The following is a 22,488-nucleotide window of genomic DNA, read 5'->3' on the forward strand; positions in this document are numbered from 1 at the left end:
TGGCGTAAGTTCAATGCCAAGCATACAGATCTGGTAGTTGTTTTGGCTCATTAGCATTGTTCACTGCTGTTTGGGTTTTTTTTTTTGTTGATTCAAAGTGTGTTTTAGCCTTCTTGTGTAGTCCTAAATAATAATGCTAGTAAAGTATACAACAGAGCATCATACAAGAAAAGGTTAGAGACCCTCAAATAAGCTTCACAATGTTCTTGTGATGAAAGAGCATTATTTGCTGCAGAGAAAGCTTGTCAATGCATTATAGCAAGTGTTATTTTTAGATGCATAAGCTAACAAACAAGTAAGTTGCCTGAGTCATACATTGATGCTATAGCAGGGAGATGTCTAGAACAGAGATAGCCTGACTCCCATGCCCTTTTATAAGAGAACAGTCTTATTCTGAAGCAGGCTAGGTTCTGACCTGGACATGCTTCTGACTGTTGTCTCCTTTTTGGACATAAACATCTTGTGAGACTCTTTGTTTCAGAGAGGAGAGGACGGGTTTTGATTGAATCTCACAAGTGCCTGCTTTCTTTCTTCCCAAGGGAACTGAAGGAGAAGATTCAGCCTGAGATCTTAGAACTGATCAAGCAGCAACGTCTTAATCGACTCGTGGAGGGCACCTGCTTTAGGAAACTGAACAGTCGACGTCGGCAAGGTACAGCTCAGACTGCCTGGTCTGGCTTTTTTTGTCACTTTTGTCTAAAAGTTGAGAGGATGAGTACTGCTCCTATTAGCAAGATCCTTGGTTTTATTGCTGTCTTGACTGATGACTTTTACCAGGGGGCATCTGAAAGCGTCTCCTCATTACAAATGTAGGATTTTCTGTTTCACTGGAACTGGTTTGGACTTCATCTGGAATTCAAGTCCAGCATTTGATGAAAATTTCAAACAGCAGTCTTGCACTCTGAACCAAGTATTTTCATTTCTGCCTGGTGTCCAGACTTCTTGTTCTCTCAGAACAAAATCTCAACCTCTTACTAATCAAACAGCAGATGTCCAGAACGTTTATACGAGCTTATTTTGCACGCTTTCCTCTAGTACTGCCTGTCCTTAGTTTTTGTTGTGTATTGCCATATACATTAAATATATTATGGTGTGTAAATATTCTTTTAAAAACCACTTAGCTCAGTAATTTGTGTACACTTAGATGAATAATGATTGACATGAGAAGATTATTTTCCCAATCCTATGAGTCATTGCTCAGTACTAGATTTACTGCTCATTTTAATACAGTCAAATCTTTATGGTTCTTTTTCCCTTCAGAGAGGCATACTTATTTCTCAAAACAAAATAATGGGAGCACAGTGTAAATTCAGCCGATTAATGTGAGGTTGTATCAAAAAAATTCCCTTTAGAACCTCTATTTTGTGGGGATTCAGATTGCTGTTTTCTTCCTCACCGCAAATTGAATGCAAAATAGAAAGTTACTTACTGCGGAAGATCAATATTTGTGACATTCAAATTAATTGTGGAAAAGTGCTTTCCTCACAGAAGGAATAATCCCTGCAGTGCCTTAGTCCTAAGAAATAAGCAGGCAAATTTCCTTAATGTGCAGTGGTTATTTTGGAAAATTCTAAGCCTTTATCAAAGAGAGAAGTCACAGAAAATTATGATGCAGCTTTATACCTTCTCTGTCAAGACTGCAAGCCTCTATAAAGCTCTTTGCACTGAGTCTAGAGAAAGAGCATGAATATTCCACTGCAGCTTCTGTATAAATTTCATAGGGAGGCATGTCTCCCCTCCAGGAGCATTTTCATGGGGTGAAAGTATCTAAAGTAAAGTGTAGTACTACTGGTCAGCTATCAGTAGTGAGGGTTTTTTATTTTATTCATTCCAGACCCTTAATCCAAGTCACTGAAATTCTAGGGAAGGAGCAATCTTTGGCAAACATACTTGTTTTGGCACATCTCCGAGGTGAAGATAGACTATTTTATTTTAAAGTGTGGTCGGTCCATGATTCATAGGATCAAAAACCTTGGAGTATATAAATTGGTTCAACTTATTTGAGTGGACTTGAAGTTAAAGGAAAACAAAATGAAAAAGAAAAAAGATCAACTTGATCTTCTGGTCCACAGTTAAGAAGGCTGCTGTGCATTATGCCTTGAGTGAACTGTATGGGACATCAGATTAATTTATTTGATGTCATATTTATTTCAGGGCTGACAGGGTTCATGATTCTTTGGAAACAAAGGAAATGTGTGGTCATGCCTCATAGAACTTGCTTATTTTCTCAGAAATATACGCTTGGACATTTTTGTCAGATACATGCCCCTCTAGAAGGACATGTTTCCACATGTGTTAGAGTTGTGTGTACTTCATGCTCAACTTCCTGTACTCCCTGAAGCAAAAGTGTAAGGTATTGCCTGGGGGGGAGGGAGGAAGAAGACGCAACACCCATTACTGTGCAGTCTAATGAACAAGCAAAGCGTGTTAAACATAAACATGTTTGACTCAGAAGCCATTTAATTGTGAGCAGTCTATTTTTACATATGTACAGTGCTTGGTACTGTCCGAAAGAGCAAATAATGACAGCTGGCATAAAGTCAAATAAGCTCTCTTGAGGTTGACTTTTCTCCCTCTGTGTCTCCTGTACCTCAGGCAGAGCAAGCTTTCAGACCAGTCCTCACGATGTCAGGAGCTAGAACATGACCAAAAGTGAATGGAAGGCCAGAGGTTTAGCAAGTGATGCTAAACATCAGGGCAGTCCAATTTTTGGATAACGTTCCTGAATATCATGATAAAAAATGACACAAGCCACAAATTGCTGAGCATGTCCCTAGCTAACTCTGCAGTACCTGTGCCCTGTGCTTGTTCAGGGGTCAGCAGGAGCCCCAGCACCTGTCCTCTGCTCCAGCTCTTGCCATGCACCATCCAGGTTGACAAAACACAAATGGGAAACGTTGTAAGGCATCATGGTTTGCCTGTTATGTAGCAACCTCCTTGTATGCATGGTAAAATCAGATAGCTGTTTTACTTCAGTATATGTACTGCTTCTTTTATCTTTCCTATGATTCTTTCTTCCCGTGAGACAGTCCTGGTACAAATTTTGCAAGTCTACAGATTACACAAGAGGAACCTGAACATGGCCTGTACAGGAGAAGCTGAAAGCATTAAATTGCCTATTTAAAAAAATAATTAACTGGCATTATTCCATGATAAAGACTCCAGAGCAAACTTCCATTTAGACTGTTGTTTGAACATGTGGTAGGACACACATGGTTAGTCACATTAAGTTGAGACAATTGACTTACAAAAAAGAAATAAGCAGGGAACTTACAGCCTCTTACGGCCTTTTTAGAAGAGATGAAAAGTCTTTCGTACATACTTGGCACTAGAAAACCTCAGTCCAACAGGTCATTCTTTGTGAGGTGTGAGGCTGAAGGTTAAGCAGTGTAGTGTATGTAGTCTCTGCCTTTTGCATTTCAGAGCAGGGTTATCATTCAGCAGGGTTTCTCTGTAGTTGAAATTCAGAAATACCATTATTGTCCCAGCAGGATCCTTGCCACTTTCAAAGAGTACACAGCCCTTGCCTTGCAGTGTTTCACAGACAAACTGCAGCACTAGCTCCTGTTTTTATTAGGCATCCTTAGTCAATAGGAAATGAAATAGTAAAATCTGGTCTGCCCTTCTGGTCATTGTTCTGTAGCATTTTGTGAAGCTCTGCAAATTCCCACTTTGTTCTTTGACTGCGGACATCAGCTGACAGACAGCCCTCTTTAGCTTTCTCCTTCCTGTGGTAATTCCTAAAAGAAAAGATGAAGACTGAAGCAAAAGCCTACAAAGCTCCTTATAACCCCAAAAGTTATTCTTTTCCAGTAGAGCTAAGTAGCAGATAAAGGCATTTTGTTGATGATAATAGACACTTCTGTTGCTGTCATCCAGTATATTTGTAGTTTATGTCACTGGGTGCACTCTTGGAAATAAATTCCCCTTTTAGCTTTATAAAGATTATAGAGAAATTGCATGTTATTGAAGTGGTTTTGCAATTGAAGGCAAGGTTTCTTGGGCAGATTTTATTTGGAAGGGAAAGCAAGTCTGATGATGCACACCATTTTACTAAAAACACAAGACAACATATTTTTTAAGTAACCTGCAAAAAGAAAACAAAAAGCAAAAAATCAAGCAAAAAGAGAAGGTTTCCATGTCATTGGGATAAGTGACTCCCACTTCTGAACACACGCACACACACTTTGTCTTTTTTTTCTGCAAAAGGATACTGCTTCTAATTTGTTCCACGCTCTGTAAACCCTTAAAAAATAATATGCTCTGTGCATGTGATTTGCTGAGAGGAACTGGTTAACCAAACGTGCCTGCAGCATTGCCACAAGCTCATTAATGGCCAGTCATTTGCAAGGCTTGCTGGTTTCTGTATAACCAGTTAAGACCAGTTAGAGTCACAGTGTGTCATTCTGGTGAGTATCTGAAAGAAACACAACATAGTGGAAGAAAAAGGGTGAGTCCGCACGCATATTTAAAATCTATATACAAATATGTATGCTTTTACTGACATTAAAACACGTTTCTTTTTCTAAATCTGTGAACAGCCTTTATCTGAAAAAAAAAAAAGAAAAACAAAAAAAAAAACACCTTGTTTCCTTGTTTTTTTAGTAATCTGGAACATATTCTGGGATAAAATATATACACTCAGACATTTTTCCATTAATATCTGAGCTGTTTCCCCCAGACTAACACAGAGCACTTCTGTACTAATCACAGCAATTCTTCACTTGAAGTAGCATTGTTAAGGGCATATGAGTCACTGGCCATTAATGCACTTGGAAACACCGTATGAATGGTCAAGCACTCTGTAGCCCATCAGCAAATTGTTCTGTGCTCTACTGTTTGGGCATAGTTTTGAATATTACTCTTCCAGCCGAATTTGTAGTTGGTTTTGTTATCGGGGTTTTTTTTTTAACCTTGTCTGTAATCTTTAACAATGTGCCATGATATATTTAACCCACTGACTGCTCTGGCAATTGTTTGAAAATAGAAAAAATCAAGAACTTGTTAAAAAGAAAAGAATAGCAGAAAGAATAATTGTTTCCTGAAGAAGAATCCCTGGCATTTAAATTTGATTGCATCAAAGGTCAGCTACTAGACGGAAAACTCAGTGACCAGTTGAAATAATTGAGCCTGAACATGTGATGGAATCACAGGTTCACGTTGTCTCTTAAGACTCAGCATTTTTTAACTGCCCTTCCTTCAGGTGTAGCAACACCTGGCACAAGGTAGGACTTGTATCTCAGAGAAGCGACTTAGGCTTTGGGGCAACTTTGTGAGACTGCACCTATGTAAATCTGGCTCTGCTCTGAACAAAATGTCCTTCACTCTCTCCTGAGCTGGCAGCTGCCCTGGCTCCAGCTGTACCCAAGCACAGATCTGCCCACTGAGCGGGCAGGATCTGCCATCTTCAAAGCTTCGCACGGCACTTCATCTCTACAGACTTGTATTTAAGAGCTCTCTAGGTTTTGATCAGTAGTTTTTCGTTGTTTTTATAAACCGCTTTCTGATTATAGTAGAGAAGAGCACAGGGTTTTCTTTTTCCTTTTGCTTATTTTTTTGGATTTTATCTATTTGGAGCTGAACATAAATGCTCACCACTTCCCACATGCTGTTGTGTAATTAAGGCATCTTCACCCTTCTTGTCAGTGGGAGCAATTTCATATAATATTTATTTTGACTGCAGCGCTGCTTTAAACACACTACTTCCAATAAAACTGTGTTCAGCACCTGCACTACAGTAGAACAACACTCATCCAGTTCAAAGCTGTTCTCCTCTGAGGCACCATGTGCTCATATAAGCAGGATATCCTCTGATAAACTAGAGGTAAAAAGAAGCCCAGATAGCCAAGGCTGAGGTGGCTGCAGGAACCTCTTGGTGCAGTGAGGGCTGCGCTCTGCTGCCGATGTGCCCATCACCCCGCTCAGCCTGGCTGCAGCTGAGGGACGCTCGTTAGTTCCATGTATAGATTTCATTTAAGGGTTTTCCCCTTGACAAACTGGCTGTGGTACAATGACAGTTATTAGGGAACCCACAGGAGAATCACACTGGACATGCTTCAAGCTGCCGTCTATAGCTATTAGTTCTTTAATTAACCTTGGGTTACGAGGAGTTGCTGGAAAAGGCTCCATACGCCTTCAGAGATAGATAGGGTTTCCTCAGATAAAACCACCCCTTCCTAAAAACGAAGTACAGAAATTTTCACTGAGCGTTTTTCCCCCTTTATTATTGAAGTGAGGGACTGAAATGGGAACAAGGTTACCAGTATGCTCTGACTCTTAGGAGGATAAGAAAGCAACCTTTTCAAACCCTCAGTAAAAACTGCAGCCCTGTTTGTGCTAAGCTGAAAGGAGTTCATGGCATATACTTTTTTTTTTTTCAGTTGCAACATCTTGGCTGAGTTATTGACAAAGTAGTGAGACTGTGTTGGTTTTTATTAGGAAAAAAATGGCAGTTGTAATCTTGGTGTCTGAAAGGTGTATTCTTTTGAATTCTTTTGAGGTTGCAGTGAAAGGTAGGCACAAGTACCTTCCTCTACACAGCAGGGTCTTTTCTTTGGGTAGACAAGGGGCAAGCTGCTCTGCCGTCAGGTTCAACGGGATGTATTTTTAAAGCTTCAGGTTTTGAAATGTTTCTGGTAGAGTTCCCTGTGAAAGGTCTGAATCTATAAAAGTTTCGCATGCATCCTTCAGAGATGCACAAACTGCACCAACGAGTCGGTTTTGTGTGTGTTCTTCAGGTGAGAGCCTACTGAGTGAGGGCTCCTGCTTTCTCATTTCATACGCTTTATAAGTGGGTTTTTCCTCTTGACTCTGTACTGTAGTATCTTATGTTCCGCTTACAGTCCTGGGATGCTTCTATTTCAGCATCTCTTTGTATTACAATATCTTCATCAAGGACTCTCCTACCCCTAAGTCTTTCAGTATTCTTTATGCCTATGAAGCAAATAATCAGAATCTTCCCCATCACTGTTTTGACCCTCTGCATGTGGTTTATCACATCTTTTGAAACCTTTCAGAAGAGGCTGCATGCTCAGAAAATGGTTTGAAATGTGTGGTTTATTTTCCCCAAACATTTTTACCCACCATGACAAATAAATTTAAAGAAACAAGAGGAAGCCCTCTTTTGCCATTCAAAACTGAATTGCCTTTCTCTGTCCTACATTGCACTGCATTTAAAATCACTTTAAGAGTCCTTTCAAAAAAAGTTGGGTCCACAAAGCCAGCACTCTACTAAAGGAGCCAAGGAGTCCTCCTTTGCTAACACCCCAATGAGTACACACAGGCTGGCTCTGGTGACTGCCCAGCTCCCCCAACCTTCTATCCCATCTCGATGTAGATCTAGCAAATAATGATAAAAGAAGTTATACCCTGAGAAGCAGGAGACACAAAATATGTATCTCCTAGCAAGGGATAAAATGCAGAGAGGAGTGTGATACATGTACATTTATGGCCACACCAGCACTAAGTTATCTACAAGACAGTGGAGTTGATGTTTGTTTCTTAAATCTTTGCATGTTTATTGTTCCCAGTTTCTCCATAAATACATTCTTTAGTCTATAAAAAGCTACAAGTCAAAATTTTCATGTTATGAGATATTTCAAATGTATCAGGGTTTGGGCGTCCAAATTTGACTTAATTTTCACAAAACATGCAAAACGTGAAGCTTTTATGGGTACATTAAAGTTAGCCACTCAATGCAGTGGTTACTCAGTCTTTCACCCGTGAGTGTATGCAGTATCATGTAAAACCAAGTGAGTTGTTTCTTGCTAATGTTAATCTTTGGAACTAGTGGCTAAATCAAGACAGAAATGGTAGATGCCCATTTTGTTCAACCAAGTGAAATTACTGAGCAAATTCCCTGCCCTACTCTCCATATACCCCAAACATTTCTTCTGAAAACAAAAGGACAGTCCTTCCCTTAGTGCCTCATTTGTGTACACGATTGATAATGCGAATGAAAAGACATCATTGACCTTGTTTAATGCATTTATTTTAACAGACAAATTTTGGTACTGTCGACTTTCACCTAATCACAAGGTCTTGCACTACGGAGACTTGGAAGAAAGTCCCCAGGGAGAAGTACCCCATGACTCCTTGCAGGATAAATGTAAGTTATGCACAAGGATCGTGCTACTTTTGCTTCTTTCAAGCTAGTTCCTCTTTATAATGTAGTGTTTTTTTCTTAATACAGGACATTATCAGCAGCTCTTTTATGGGGATAGAGAGCAGAGAACGTTTCCTCATGCCTGCAAACACTGCTGTCCTAGTTTTGGCAAGCGTATATGAGGACTGAGCTCAGCTTTCCAATGAGCTTGTAATTTCATTCAATTTGGAAATGTCGTGCATTTCATGGAGAGGAACACAGTTTATTTTCATTCCTCTTCTAACTGCAGATGTCACATTAAAATAGTTTGGCATATTCAGAAGCGCATCCTGTCCATGGAGACAGCTGTTTCTTCTGTTACAAACAATCTAGTGACTCGCTGAAAAATTAGAGGTCTTTTTGGAGGCAAACAGAGGTCTTTTTCATTATCATAGCAAGTGAGCTTAAAAACAACACGTTGCTTTGAACACTGTTAAAAGGACTCCACATTGCTTTGTTGGGGAGGGGACATGCCTTTGTGACGACCCCTTCCAGGAGATTTCTTGGGATGTTTTGTAGGTACTAAAGTCATTTTTGAGCCCTTCAGAAAATCATGCTCTCTAGACAATTTATCCTTAGTCCTTCAACATAACTTGTAGAGGTTTAACCCGTAGTTCTAGGGAAGTATTTTTGATGACTGAGACAAAGACTGGTGTAGTTCCATCACTGGAAAATTATGTCAAAAAATTAAGTATTGAATAAGGAATCATTGCTTTTTGTTCCTTTCTGAACTGCCGTAAGTAATGCCATGCTTGTCATTATCAAATCAGACAAGCTTGTACAAGAATTCAGGTTGGTAGTTCCATTTCTAACATGGAATAACAGAATATTTTTTGTAGATGTTAGAAGTTTCTTCAGCCTGAAAATTAAGAAGGAAGAAAATCAGTGATTTAAACTTTTCTCTGTATTAGTAAAACAAAGGCTTGTTTCTCTTTTCTGATCCCCAGCCTATCTGCAGGCAGTACCTTTTAAAATTTCTGAGTGCTCCCAGACTCAGGCTGTGAGAGAAAGAAGAACCTGTCTGATGCTGAAGCCCTGTCATTTCATAGTCACATTCACTTCTTTTCAATACCTTCAGGATGCCTCAGGCTCTTACTGCAGTCCTGGCAGAATGTAGGACAGGGTGTCATATTGCTCCATTGGCACTGCAAGATGCTATGGTACTGGGCGAGGCTTAGGGAAATAGCTCTTGAAAGTTACAGTTGTGTCAGAATGACAGAAAAAGAGTGAGGGTCACACTTGAATTACAGGCACAGTTACTAGACCAGCAGTTCTCAGATTTGTTTGCTTTGAGCATATTTCCACAGTGAAAACCCCAACCCTGACTGCAGGCTTCACTTTACATTTGCGTTTCCTGCAGACTCTTGAGCTTGTATGGGAATGCCATGATCACACTGGGACAGAAGATTTAAAGACTATGAAGGATGTAAGATTTATCATTGTGCCTTCCCCTTCCCCCCCCATCGGAGTTTGATAAAAGAGAGTTGGGAATATTACAAGATGTAAGATTATAAAGTGTCACTATTATTCTAAGCATGTCCAGCCAAACTGGCTTGAGAATTTTGCAGAACATTTTCCAAAAATACTCAGATATTCTTTGGATACACTTGTATTGAATTTTGTATTGTTGAGGTCTGAATATGATGTTGAACATTGTCCTCTATGTACAAAATACAATGGCTTCCATCTCTGGGGAAGGATATGCCCTCTTCTCACTTTTCCTGATCATTTTAGATTGTTAGAACTTGTGAACAGATCAACAGATGAAAGAAAATAGGTGAATAAGAAACTGGAGGGCTGAGAGAAATAATGCTGTTTTGTGTACTCCTTGCCAAGCTTGAATAACTTGTGTCTATTTCCAAAAATAAATAAGGTTTTTACTTAGAACTTCTTACTTCTGTGAATGTCATCTCTCTCTTCAGGCTGGCAGGGTTAAACAAACTGCAGATTCCAGCTAGGACAGAAAACAGCTGCCCTCTTTTTCAGGGCTTTATGTGTTGTGAGCATGCCACATCTGTGCTCACACCCTCCAGCATTTTGTAGTCAGCTTCTGATACCACTCGAAGTCTTTCAGGCTTTAATATTATTATGCTGTTCTATGTATACAATGCTTTCCCGAGTTGCAGTGGTAATGGATAATTTATAGATTGTTGAAAATTTCTGTCACTCACTGACCATATTGTATTGTGGAGTGTATAGATTCTCCTTAATGTAATTATGATTGGAAAACTGACTACCACTTGAAGCTTAGGGAAATTTATGTTTTAGTGACCTCGGTAGGTTTACTCTATGAATGTGTCTGGGTGACAGCAGCTTCCGAAACTTTTTCCTACCTTTTTTTTTTTTTAATGATTTCTGAACATTTCTTTTTTTAAAGCAATTGGAATGGCTTATTATAAGCCTTGGTAAGTTCTCATTCCTGTTAATACTTGAAGTGACTAAAATGCTGATGACAGTTAGATAAAAAAATACATATTTGAAAAATGCATGTAGACATTAACAGAAAGACAGCAGCATCAAGTAAGATCAAGGGTCCAATTCATTCAGCATCCTCTGTTTAGCAGAGACTTTGCCCAGATGCCCTGGGAAGAGCAACAAGAGGACTGACAGGCATATTACCTTAGTAAGAGAGAAGTCAGTATATGTTGTTCAGGTATACAAATATGCACAAAACCTGTCCATGCAGATACACATCTATATGAAGTGCTCTTTCCCAAGGGACCCTCAGCAGACAAGAAAAGACTCTGCCTTTTATCCACATGCTTGAAATCTTGTCTAGAATTGTTATTGCTTCTTCTGGTTGTTTTCTTACAGTTTTCTTTCTTAGAACAGGCTGGAAATGGCAAGAGGTGGCAATTTTAACACATTAGTCTTGGCTCCTTTTAGACTCTGTAGCTTTTACACTTCTTGGTTATAACTCATTTTCTGGTTTTGTTTGTTTGTTTTTGTTGTTGTTGCTTTTCGGATTTTTGCTTTAATGCAGTGCCAGTAGCAGATATAAAAGCTGTTGTGACTGGGAAAGACTGCCCTCACATGAAGGAGAAAGGAGCTCTTAAACAAAACAAGGTATGGTTCTCAAATTCGTATACATGCACACCCCAAGGAAACCGAGACTTGTCAACTCAACCTTCCCTGAAGTAATAGATCATTTCCATTCAAACCTGACACCTTTCTGTGTGTGCACACATGCTTTGTTTTTACCTCAGACCATTTGAGTTAAGTAATTAGGACAACCTACTCCTTTACTCAGATTTCCAGGCAGATGTTCATAGTGATATGCCCAGAGCACATTAGAATAGTCTTTAGCAGTGATGTCTTCCACTTTTAAAGCAAAGCAGTTTTGACCGCTGCTAGAGAGCACAGCAGCAGTGGCTTTTGGAATGTACTCTTCTGTTGTCTCTGATAAATAACTGGTTTGTTCCAGCTGTATTCTCTGGTGAGTTCACATTCACTGAACACCAGCACATGCCAAAATTACAATTAATGTCCAGCTGATGATAACTTCAGATCCATTCAGGTAGAAAAATAACTGCCAACAAACGGATGTAAGGTAGGTGCTGGGCAATTAATGAGGTGTATAAGGATGTATTCGGCAGTGCATTTGGAAAAAATTTAGCCTAATTTAGCCTAAATTAGATTTATGCTACTCTATCAGAATTTCAAATTGAGCTGACACTAGGTCTCAAGTTGCTCAGTACCAGAATCTTGCACTGTTTTTGTTAGTAAGCATTGCCACCCCAGTAAGAAGAAATTGAGTTGCTAGCAAACTCTGACACTTTTGATGGTGAAGGTTTTCATCCCATATCGTATTACATATATTCATGGAGTTTCAGTCAGGTTTAACTGTCTGACTAGACAAGAAGGAATCAGATCCCAATGATGTTCGGTCTGACCCAGAATCATATCCTGAGCTCTGGAAGCTGGATCAGAATTTCAAGTACCTGCAGTTGAGGAGGTTTGGAACCTCTTGTTGATTTTTATGGACAGAATTGTAAAGTTAAGAGTTCCTGCTTCAACACTTTAAAAACTAAATGCATGCATTTAGTGTTCAAATAAATACTAGAGAAAAATTCTGAGGAAAGCCATAGAAAATGAAAAGGCACTGCCAAAACTATGTCACACAATTGTTGCAGCTTCATTATTGACTTAAGATAAGATACCTTAACTATTGATGGAGATAGATACACAGAGCATCTCAGTTATTCTGTTTCTCATACATGCGAAGTGCTTTAAGTTTATTAGGATATTGTCATCTCTTTCCAGCATCAAGTTTACACGGTGAGAAATGAAAAAAGTCAAGCCATGCGAGAAAAAAAAAATCCCAGTAATATCTTTCCTTGTTGATTTCCTGAATCAGAGCAATAACACACACATGTACACAATAGATTACATAGAACTCCTACCTCAATTTACAGCTGAACCATCAACAGTAGTTGGCTGGGACATTTCTATGATGCATATAAAGTATTTTTAGTGTTTCCTTGTCTTAGCACTCATACATCCTCACAAAAAGGAAAGGTAGGAGCAATGAAAGCAGTGGGCGGCAGTGATGGAAATTTGTCATCTTTATGGAGCAGAAATGTCTCAATAGTATTTAATGCTAAATAGCAATGCTGCAGATCAGTTTGTCCTCAGCTGTCAGCATTGCTCCATTTCCTCAGTAAAATTGCTTTGGATTAGTGTAAAACTCTGTCTGAGGATGTGAAGATCAGGAGATGATAGTTAGCACAGCTCCATCCACAGCTGAAGCATTCAATTTCTGATCCAAGCAACAATGATTATTATGTTTTTTTACTATTTCTGATGGTTTGGTTTTGTTTTGTTTTGCTTGGTTGTTTTTTATTTTATTTTCCCTTTGGAATCACAGTATTTGGGAATTTATTTCTCTTCCTGAAAAAAACTGCACGATATTGCAACAGTTTAACCAACATCACAGGAATAACATATTGTTGTTTACTGAGTACCAAACAGTGGACAGTGAGAGGAAGAGGAAAAAGCCAAGGATAGAATGCAATTTGGATGAGTTAAGGGTATTAAATCTTTCACTTCCTGAATTTTCACAGTTGGTGATATAATTTTTAAGAGGACTTTTCGACCAATGCTTTATTTTTGTGTGTAGTGTGTATGTGTGTATGTATGTGTAAGGTGGATATATATATACCTACCAACCACTACAATGTTCATTCATTGGCTGAAAAGAAAATTGAATGGCAGAATGCTGCTGTTCTGAGAATAGCTGAAATTGGCAGAATGTCCATAGCAAAGGCTTCAGCATCTCATAATTTGCCAGCACATGGCTGTTATTCTTCCAGTGGGGCCATTTAGAAATAAATAAGAGATAAACTGAGTTGGAATTTGCATGCTCATGAAGCTGGAACAACTTGATAGGACCATTGTTATTCATCTTACTTGTGTTTTTAAATTTTATTTAAAGTCCTCTTTTCTAACTCTTGAGTAATATTAATGAATTTCAAGGAAATTAAATGTTCTACATTTTGCAGCATTCAAAGCAAAGCATAAGAGAATAATTTGGATAAAATATTGCTGTGTATTTGTATTTGTTATTCTATCAGCCTGTATTTGCTGATGCAGTAGTCTTCAGGCTTGGTGCCCATTTAGTCTGCAGAAATGATTCTGCTCACTTCCCTGTACTCCTGCAGCTTCCCTTTTATTTCATGTTGGTTGAATAAGTGCCCTGTCACAGCCTGTATATATTGTTCTCTGAGGAGGAACTCCGGGTCTGGCAAGTAAACTTAATATGGCTGTTGTCTCAGCCTTCGCAAAGACATCAGCATTGGTGACAGAGTAGAGGGAGGTCATCCCAGCTGCATGGGATCACTCAACCATAGACACTTTAAATATCTGTTTATCTAAATAGCATTTCTTCAGTTGGCTCAGATAGCAGGAGAGAGAGGAAAGTTTTGGGAGTGGAAGAGCAAGCTTCCCCTCATACTGCTACCAAAAGATTTCCCTCTAGAGTTGAAACCAGGGGCGAGAATTGTCCAACAACCAGATATAGAGTCTCTTTGTTTTCAGGAATGTGCCTCAAAAGAGAGACGCATTGTGGATCCCAGCACCATTTCCCCTTACAAGCACCTAGGGAAGGGCAGGTGTCTGAAGTGTACAAGAGGGCAAGGAGTTAGGAGTGTCAGGGTACTGAGTTCAGAAGGTTGAAGTGAGGAAGAAGTAAAGCAAAACAAGGAAGGAAGAGATTAGAAGGAATGGGAGAGTTAAAATCAGAAAGCAAGAGAAGGTGCTGGAAAAGGCTGGAGTAGAAAATGCCTTTGAGAAAGGTTGAAAAGTAGAACAGAAAATGGAAGAGAAAATCGCAAACGGCTAGTGGAGACAACTGGTTCTCCAGGAATTGCTGAATCCTCAAAATCACCTGTCCATCATAGGAACAGACCAAAACCAGGTGGGTATCTGACAAGTCAGCCAGACCAACTACTAAGACTTCCATCAATGTGGAAGACCAGATGGCAACTCCAGCCTTAGGCTTCCCTTTTTCTTGATGGTTTGCTGTGCATGAGATGGCAGAGATGCTGGAGCCTGGGAGCTGTAATTCCTGAGTTGTTAGTCTCTGGGGCAGCCAACAAAGAAGCCAAACTGAAGCCAGGGCTGCCGAATTTCCACTTTACACATAAAAGGAAGCTTGGTGCCTTAAATCTAGGCCCTTCTGTCTACCTGCTTAGGAGTGACCAAACCTGTAGTTTTCTGTAATCTTCCTCTCTCAGGCAGAGTTTTTCTCTCCTTTTCCTTTTTTTGGGCTGAACAAAATCTTCAATCCCTTGAAATTCTCCAAAGGACAAATAATCAGAAGCAGGCCAATAGAGTTGTTGTTGACTTTCTTGAAATTCAGGGACGTCATAGGAGAGCAGTACAAGCCCTTTTTGCAATGATGTCTTTCGTTTTCACAACCTCAGCTGCATGACTTGGCATGTTCTGATGTCAGTAATGTATAACACTGTGAGGAGATAATCCCAGGTTTGTGTGGGCAGCAGTACATTTGTTTCCCTAATGAGGGATATCACTCTTAATAAGGTGTGGCTTAAAGACATGCTTAACACACAGAAAGGCTATGTGCGTCATGAGCAATTTGTTTGCTTAGCACACCAACAGTAGTAGTAGCTGCAGCTTCCTTGGGGATTTAGCACAGACTTGTCTCCTGTGGCTTGGCAATACTGCAAATTGGACCTAATAACTATACTCAGGGAAATCAGCAGCATTTCCCATGAGATCCTGATCTCTGATCAGCTGAGATTATCCTTAATGATTGCAAGTTTCTGTGGTTCCGACTCTGCTCTTGATCACACAAATTCAAAAATATAGTAACCCTTACTGAAATCAAAGGATCTGTGCATGTGTTGGATCAGGAGATGAAGGTGGGAATCTAGACCAACGCACATGCTGCAGTCTCTGCAGTTAACTCCTATTTTAAAACTTAGTGTAGCAAATTTAAGAAGCGGTGCTGTTACTGCTGCTGGCAGTGTAAGGCCTGTTGTGAGCTGAGAGTCAGCTGGCAATCAGCTTTATGAGGCACAGGAAGCCAAGAGGCAAAAAGAACAGGACGTATGATACAGATCAAAGTAGTTCTGAGTCAGCACTCTCCCATTGTAGCCTGGTCCTTTTTCCACAAAATTGTTATTTACATGTCAGCTAGCTTACAGGTTGGGAAATTGTTGTGGCAGTGCTTATAGTGATGTGTGCAGTAACCATGATAACATCCTTATGTGCTCGCTGTTGGCCAGTGAAAGTTCATTATTTATTCACATTGATTGGGTTTCCCCGTAAGAACCCAGCTCCGGGTGCTGTTTAGGGAAGACCGGTGCTTAATGAATTCAGTTTATCACCTTTGAAGTTGCAGCTTCAATGCTGAGGAGAAAAAAGTTGATGGTTTGTCCTCTCCCAAGATTCATTTGGGTCCTTACAACTAAGTAAGCCAGATAGTTCACTTTGCACCTGCTGATTCTGGTTCAGGTAAAGTCTAAATGACAGAAATCTTCTGGGAATTAATAATTCCACAGATTTCCAAGTGCACTTTTATGGGTTATGTTGATTTTAGTCCTCACTGAGTGAGCAGTAGTCAGCAGTGAGTTAATTTTGCCTGAAGTGTCTGTGTTGGGGTTCTTGCTGTGCCAGTCTCTTGCAGTGGTCTGGTACTGCCGTGGCTTTGGCCAGTCCAGGGGAGTACCATAACTTATTTTCCCATTTTTTGGGGGGAGTAAGGGGTAGGAAATAAAGTAAGGCCAACACATATGAATGCATCTTTTGGAAGATTAACATACATTTCTTTGTCTTGTTTCAGGAAGTGCTAGAGCTTGCATTCTCTATATTGTATGACTCAAGTGGCCAGTTGAATTTCATTGCTCCAGACAAGCATGAGGTGAGTCCAGATCAGAGCACAGAAACTTCTTTGAAGCCTTCTGAGTTCCTCAGCTTCTTAAGAACATAGGAATGGTCATCCTATCACAGAATACAGATCCATCTGAACCTATGTCAAGTCCCACAGCAAACTGAAAGCAGAGAGATTAGTATGGGAGCAAGACCTTCTGCAGTTTCCGTGCATATCCTGAACTGCATGTTTTGTATTTGTGTGTCACAGAGCACCATGGGGAACAAAATCCAGGACAATATTTCTAAGACCTACTGAAATGTGGACTATAAGTAAGGGAAAGAAAAAAGCTTGGGAAAACCTCAGAGTTCGACGGACCTTGCTCACCATTTCCTGATGCAATAAAGATCTTTGTCTGGTCCGCTTTAGACACTGGGATACTTTGCTGTGTATTCAATATGGTGAACTTTAATTCAACGTAGATAATTTGTACAGCCAAACTGTTCATGAATCACTGCTGTCCTCAGCTCATCTTGACCATGCCTGTATAATCAAGGGAGGTTATACAAATGCTGGGTCTCAATTTTATGTGTTCTCCAGAACAGTATATTGCCTTTTTCTTAGTTTCATGCTTCTTGAAAGCATTTATGACAGGTGATTATGGAAAGTCCTTTCTCTTGCATCTCCATCACTGGATACAAGAGGAGCTTGCAATTGGTCTCACTTTTGTATAAAGACAGTGTAAATAACAACAGCAAGGCACGGTGACAGTGTCCTCCCTGCTTCTTTCTCTTACTTATATATATACTTATGTACTCCTATAACAAAAGGAAATAGACAATATCATTGCCTTTTGAGAGATGATGGAACTTATTTACATAATTATGTGGAAGCATCACAAGTGATTCTCTCAAAGAACTTGAAATTTCCAAGTAAAAGTTTAGCTGAGAAATATTGCTAGTAAATTTTCATCCACAAGCAGCGGGATCCCAGGCATCATGTACCATTAGAGCTGTTGGTCCAAACCAGATGTGATTGTCTTCATCCACTGAACTGGACCTATGTTAGGCGCTTTCTGATATAAATTCTCCAGAAGTTGAATTCTGGTCTGTTTCAGCTCATAAAAGCAAGTAGTCATGAAAATCAACAGATTTGTCAGTTACCTCTGTAGCAAATATAGCCTAAGGGTACAAGTGTATTTTAATAGACTAAATGTTCAAAAACTGCTACTGCACCACACTGACTGATAGTAGCACTGAGATGCACTAGTGGTTGTGTTAAAACACGTATTATCTTTATATCTTTTTTTGATCTTATGCAGCTTCTTTGAAACAAAAATAATATGCTCAAAAAAGGGGCCAGAGGCAACAATCTCTGCTGCTACTTGTTAGTTCCCACATGAACATTTTCAAAAGGGCATCTCCCTTCTTCTGTACTTTTTCATGGATTACAGAGGAGTGAGTTATGGTTAGAGTGAATAGTACAAGTGTACAGTGGAAGCACCCACAAGGAAAGGCAAATAGATTGTTGTGAACCTCATGATTCTTCACCCAAGTAACTGAGGTGCTTGTTGATAAAAATCCTGATTTCGCAACATCGTCACCTAGGGAGATTTCATAGGTGGCACCTCAAGATTTGGATAGCTTTATGTAAAGTGCCAGAAATGATGCTAGTGCATGAGAATTTCAGGTCAAACTTAGCTTTTTTCTGCAGTTCTAGCAACTGTAGAGAGAGGTTTGAATGTGGGAATGTAGTGTGTCCTAAAAGCAATACTTGAACTGGGATGATAGTATAATCCAGGTTGTAAGGGACCTTGGGAGGTCCTCAGTTCAACCTCTTGCTCAAAGCAGGTCAGCAGTGAGCTCAGACCAGATTGCTTGGGGCTGTATCCAGATGGATATGGAAAGCCTTCAGAGGTGGAGCCTGTGCAATCTTTCTCGTTGTCTGGCTCCACTGCTTGACTCCTAAGGTATTTTTTTAATAAAATCTCATTACAGAACCAATGTCATTGAGATTTGGACCTCTTTCTTGCACACTTAAGTATGGCAATACCCTTAGCCATCTGTTGGAGCTTACTGCTAGCCAGAGGATTCAGCGCTGAGAAATCACTTCATCATATTTGTTTTTCATTTGAATACTAATAGCTGGTTTCAACTACATAGCAAAAAGATGGATTAATCTTATCCTTGATTTTTGACAGAGAAACTGATGAAGTAGGCTATAATTAGGTTTCACTGGAACTTTATGAAAACGAATCTGTAGTAAATTAATTTTTCAGTGGCTCTTATTCTGTTTTGAATATAAAAAGGAAAAAAGCAATTGAACGAATGCCTCTGTTTTTTTCTACCTTCTCATTAAGATTTCCCTCTGCTCAAAATGTGCAGTTTAATTAGAGGCACTTGCCAATATGGAGATTAGAGAGGAATCCCCTTTTCCAGGCCATTGCACTCATTTGAATTCTGGCCAGAATTTGGTTTCTGTGGGCCCTGAATGAGTTATATCTGGAAGAGGAGAGAATCACAATTCTGCTTTCTGGATCACTGGTATTCCTCCCCAGGGAAAATCCTGGCCATACTCACTGAGCAAGTGATGGATGATTTACGTCAGGTGCTGCATCTGTTGAATGGATGCTCTGCACTTCTGTAACTTGAGGAGAGCCCTTTGCCTTTCTGTTCCTTTCCTGAAAATGAATGCTAGGAAAATTTTCCCAAGGAAAGATTTCAAGTTGGTCATAAAAAAAAATAAATGTAGTATGTTTAAACATAATTACAGGTAGCTTTTTTCCCTTTTCTTGATATTCTGCATACTCTCCACAGTAATTGCATGCTTTAAAAGTCTTCAGCGGCACACTTTGAGAGCTTAGAATAAGTAGGCAAATTGTTTCGTTGGTACTTGTTAGCAGGACAGCCTGAACCCTCATGTCTCTTCTACTTAGCTGATCTGAACCCTCAAGTCTCTTCTGTATAGCTAATCTCATACTAAAGCTGCAGCTTGGCTTACCAACACCCTGGGTGAAAGTCTTGCTCTGCTGCTCCTGTGTTACTGACTTAAATGGGTCGGATTTCACTTTGGATGTTGAAGTGTGTTAACCATCCTATTTTAAAAACGTGCCCTTTTTCTGGATGAAGACATACCCCAAGAGGGGGTTTTCTCTCCATCTTTCTTTAAAATAATCTTCATTTCTGCTGTAGGATGAAGTCAACTGTGGCTATCTTTAGATTTGCCAATATCACGTAGCAAATGGTCAGCTAAATTTAAAATCCATTTTTTTGCATGAAATCTAGCAGAAGTATTTGTAAGATAAAAATGTAGTTACGGTTGATTTAATTTTCTCCTGCAAACTAGGACACAAGTTCATGATTGAACTCTTTATTTTTAGATGATAGCATTTGACTACTTCTGTTCATGGTTGAATAAATGGCCCGTAGCAATAAATGAATGAGAGTTATTTTGATATAAGTTGACTGTACATCACCAATCTCCCACAGGTTTGTTACGTATTTAAAATGATTATTCAGGCAGTGTTTGTCTCAAGCTGTCAGCCATTGAGAAAGATAGCATCTTCTATTAGAAAAATCTAACAGTAAAGAGAGGGTTTTAGAGGCCAGTTCAGTATTTGCAGCATTTAGAATTACACCAGGTAGCTTGGATATTATTTTCATAATTGACTGCACAGGTCAATTGATACCACCTTGTTATGATTTGTTGTGCTATAGATTAAAGTACATAGTTTATAGAGAATTTCTTACAGAAAGAGTCAAAGGAAATTTGAGCTGGAATTCAGCTAACTTAACTTCATAGAATGATAGAGTAGCTTGGGCAAGAGGGGACCTTAAAGACCATCTATTTTCAATTTCCTATTTCCCTGCCAGGGGCAGGGTTGCCTCCCAGTAGTTTTGTTTGTCCAGGGCCCCATCCGACCTGGCCTTGAATGCCTCGACAGATGGGTCGTCCACAGTTTAGTTGTCTTGGAAACAGAAGTTGGATGTAAGAGAATCGTGCTCTGTAACTACTGGGGAAAAGGAGGAGGAGAAGGAGACATCTCTAAATACTCCTTGTCCTAGGTGAAGTATCATTCTTTTTCACGTAACTTTTGAGGAACGTTCTACAAGAAGTTTGGAGCCAACATCTAACTGTCAAACCACCTGGAGGTTGTCATTTCTTCCCAGTTTTAGGGCATTCTTTATTTTCTGAGCAGCTTATTGGAGCATGGTATGAGGTAGTAAAATGAATCAACCTCATTTTAGGTCACTTCATAACTCCTGAGGGAGCAATAACTGTAAAAGACCAAACCAGACAAGAGTCTGTGTGCAGGAAGTCTATTAACAACAATTTTTCTCTTTTCCCTGTGCAGTACTGCGTATGGACCGATGGGCTGAATGCCCTCCTTGGGAAAGATATGTTGAGTGATTTGACGCGGAACGACTTAGATACGCTGCTCAGCATGGAGATAAAGCTACGCCTCCTTGACTTGGAAAATATACAGATCCCAGATGCTCCTCCACCTATCCCAAAGGAGCCCAGCAACTATGACTTTGTTTATGACTGTAACTGAGGCTGCCACTGAAACTTGCTTCAAAACTGGAAATATTATAACTGGAGAGATATTAAAGAAAGAAGAGTGTGTGAGAAAAACAGAAACCCACTTGTGCACCTTGGATTTTGGCTTTGGGGAGGGATGTAGAAACACTTGCATTCTTCCCCACTCCCTGCATCCTTTCCTTCCCCATTCCCATCTTCCCCATTGCTCATCCAAATCCACATTGCTTTAATTAACTTTTAATTGCAGGCCATTGGCCTTGCTTAAGGCAAAGACTGCCACTAAGAAGCACCCTCTCGAGGACTTTTTTTACATTTTTAATACTGGAACAGACATTCTTAACTAAAGGACGACGCTACCAAACCGCATGCCTCTGGCACCCGCTTGTCAGAGCAGAGGCTCTAACTGGAAGGAGGAGGGAGGTAGGGAGAAGCAGCAGCTACTGTAAGCAGAAGATTTCCCCAGATACTCCCAAGAGTTTGCTCACAACTGAATCCAATGCAATGACAAAAAAAAAAGTTAACTGCTTCCCAGTACTCGCACTGTTCATCACTGTCATTGTTCTCTCCACTGTCATCTCAGCTCTTGTCACTGGCCTTCACCCAACTGATCAGCTCTCAGAATGGAAAGTCTGCAGGTTTTTGCTGTACCATATGCTGTGATGCCGCAACAGCTTTTAACTTCTTTTCCTCCCAGCTCTCAAATAGCCCTACACTAGCAGTCCACTAGCACAAACTGTTTATGAAGCCACTAGTGTGCCCTGTCCCTGTAGCGTTCCCTAAGCCTCAACTGCCTCTAAAATTGGCTTGTTGCTACTCAGAGTGATTTTTATTTTCTTGGTCCAAAGTTCAACAGTAATTTCCACAAGTTAATTGCAACTGCCAGACATTTAGGTTTACATTGTTGTCATTGCTACCGTGTTACGAATTTGCAAGGGATTTTCTTTTGTACGGGTTCTAATTTTTTTTAATTTTATTTTGCCAGACAAATATATTTAATGAAAACTAATTTCATTGTGAGTACTTTTGGGGGAACAATATTTTTACTTAATTTCCATTTGGAACACTTGCCCTGAGGGGAAAAACCAATATTCCCTTCAACTTTGCTGTTGAATAAAAATCTGAGTTGTGATGATTCTCGGAACTTTGTTTTTCTTCTGAAATTGTCTTTTATTCTGTATGGTTCCTAGCAGTTTTCAAGTGTTTGGTACAAAGAGGAGAGGGAAAGGCTGATCTTTCTCATCTGCATCTGATTTCTTTTACTTGTTTGCTTGTGGTGACGATGAGGTGAGTCCAGAGATACTCATTTTCCACAGGTACATGAGCCTTCCTGTGGCAAGGAGCCATTCAGAAATATGAATTCAAAGCACACTCATATGCTCGTGATCAATTCAACACTTGCAATGCAAGCCTTACTGTGTTTGCTGGAGTAATTGTTCCTCTACTTCCATTTTCTCTATGAAGAGCGTTTCTT

At 39.8% G+C, this 22,488-nt stretch overlaps 1 protein-coding gene across 10 annotated transcripts in view; it reads left to right on the forward strand.

Moving 5' to 3' along the window:
- Nucleotides 1-22,149, forward strand: part of ELMO1 (engulfment and cell motility 1) — a 302,503-nt gene extending 280,354 nt beyond the window's left edge. For 9 of the 10 annotated variants that reach the window (XM_021385868.1, XM_021385867.1, XM_021385872.1 and 6 more), the window contains 5 exons: nt 540-652; nt 8,000-8,107; nt 11,127-11,209; nt 16,449-16,526; nt 20,830-22,149. In XM_021385868.1, coding sequence (XP_021241543.1) covers nt 540-652; nt 8,000-8,107; nt 11,127-11,209; nt 16,449-16,526; nt 20,830-21,030 — 583 coding nt within the window. In that variant the 3' untranslated portion in view covers nt 21,031-22,149. Of the gene's footprint in view, nt 1-539; nt 653-7,999; nt 8,108-8,191; nt 10,644-11,126; nt 11,210-16,448; nt 16,527-20,829 lie in introns of those variants that run through there. The other variant, XM_021385873.1, reaches the window with a different exon arrangement.

Source organism: Numida meleagris, chromosome 2 (assembly GCF_002078875.1).
Source record: "Numida meleagris isolate 19003 breed g44 Domestic line chromosome 2, NumMel1.0, whole genome shotgun sequence".
NCBI classification, from domain to species: domain Eukaryota; kingdom Metazoa; phylum Chordata; class Aves; order Galliformes; family Numididae; genus Numida; species Numida meleagris.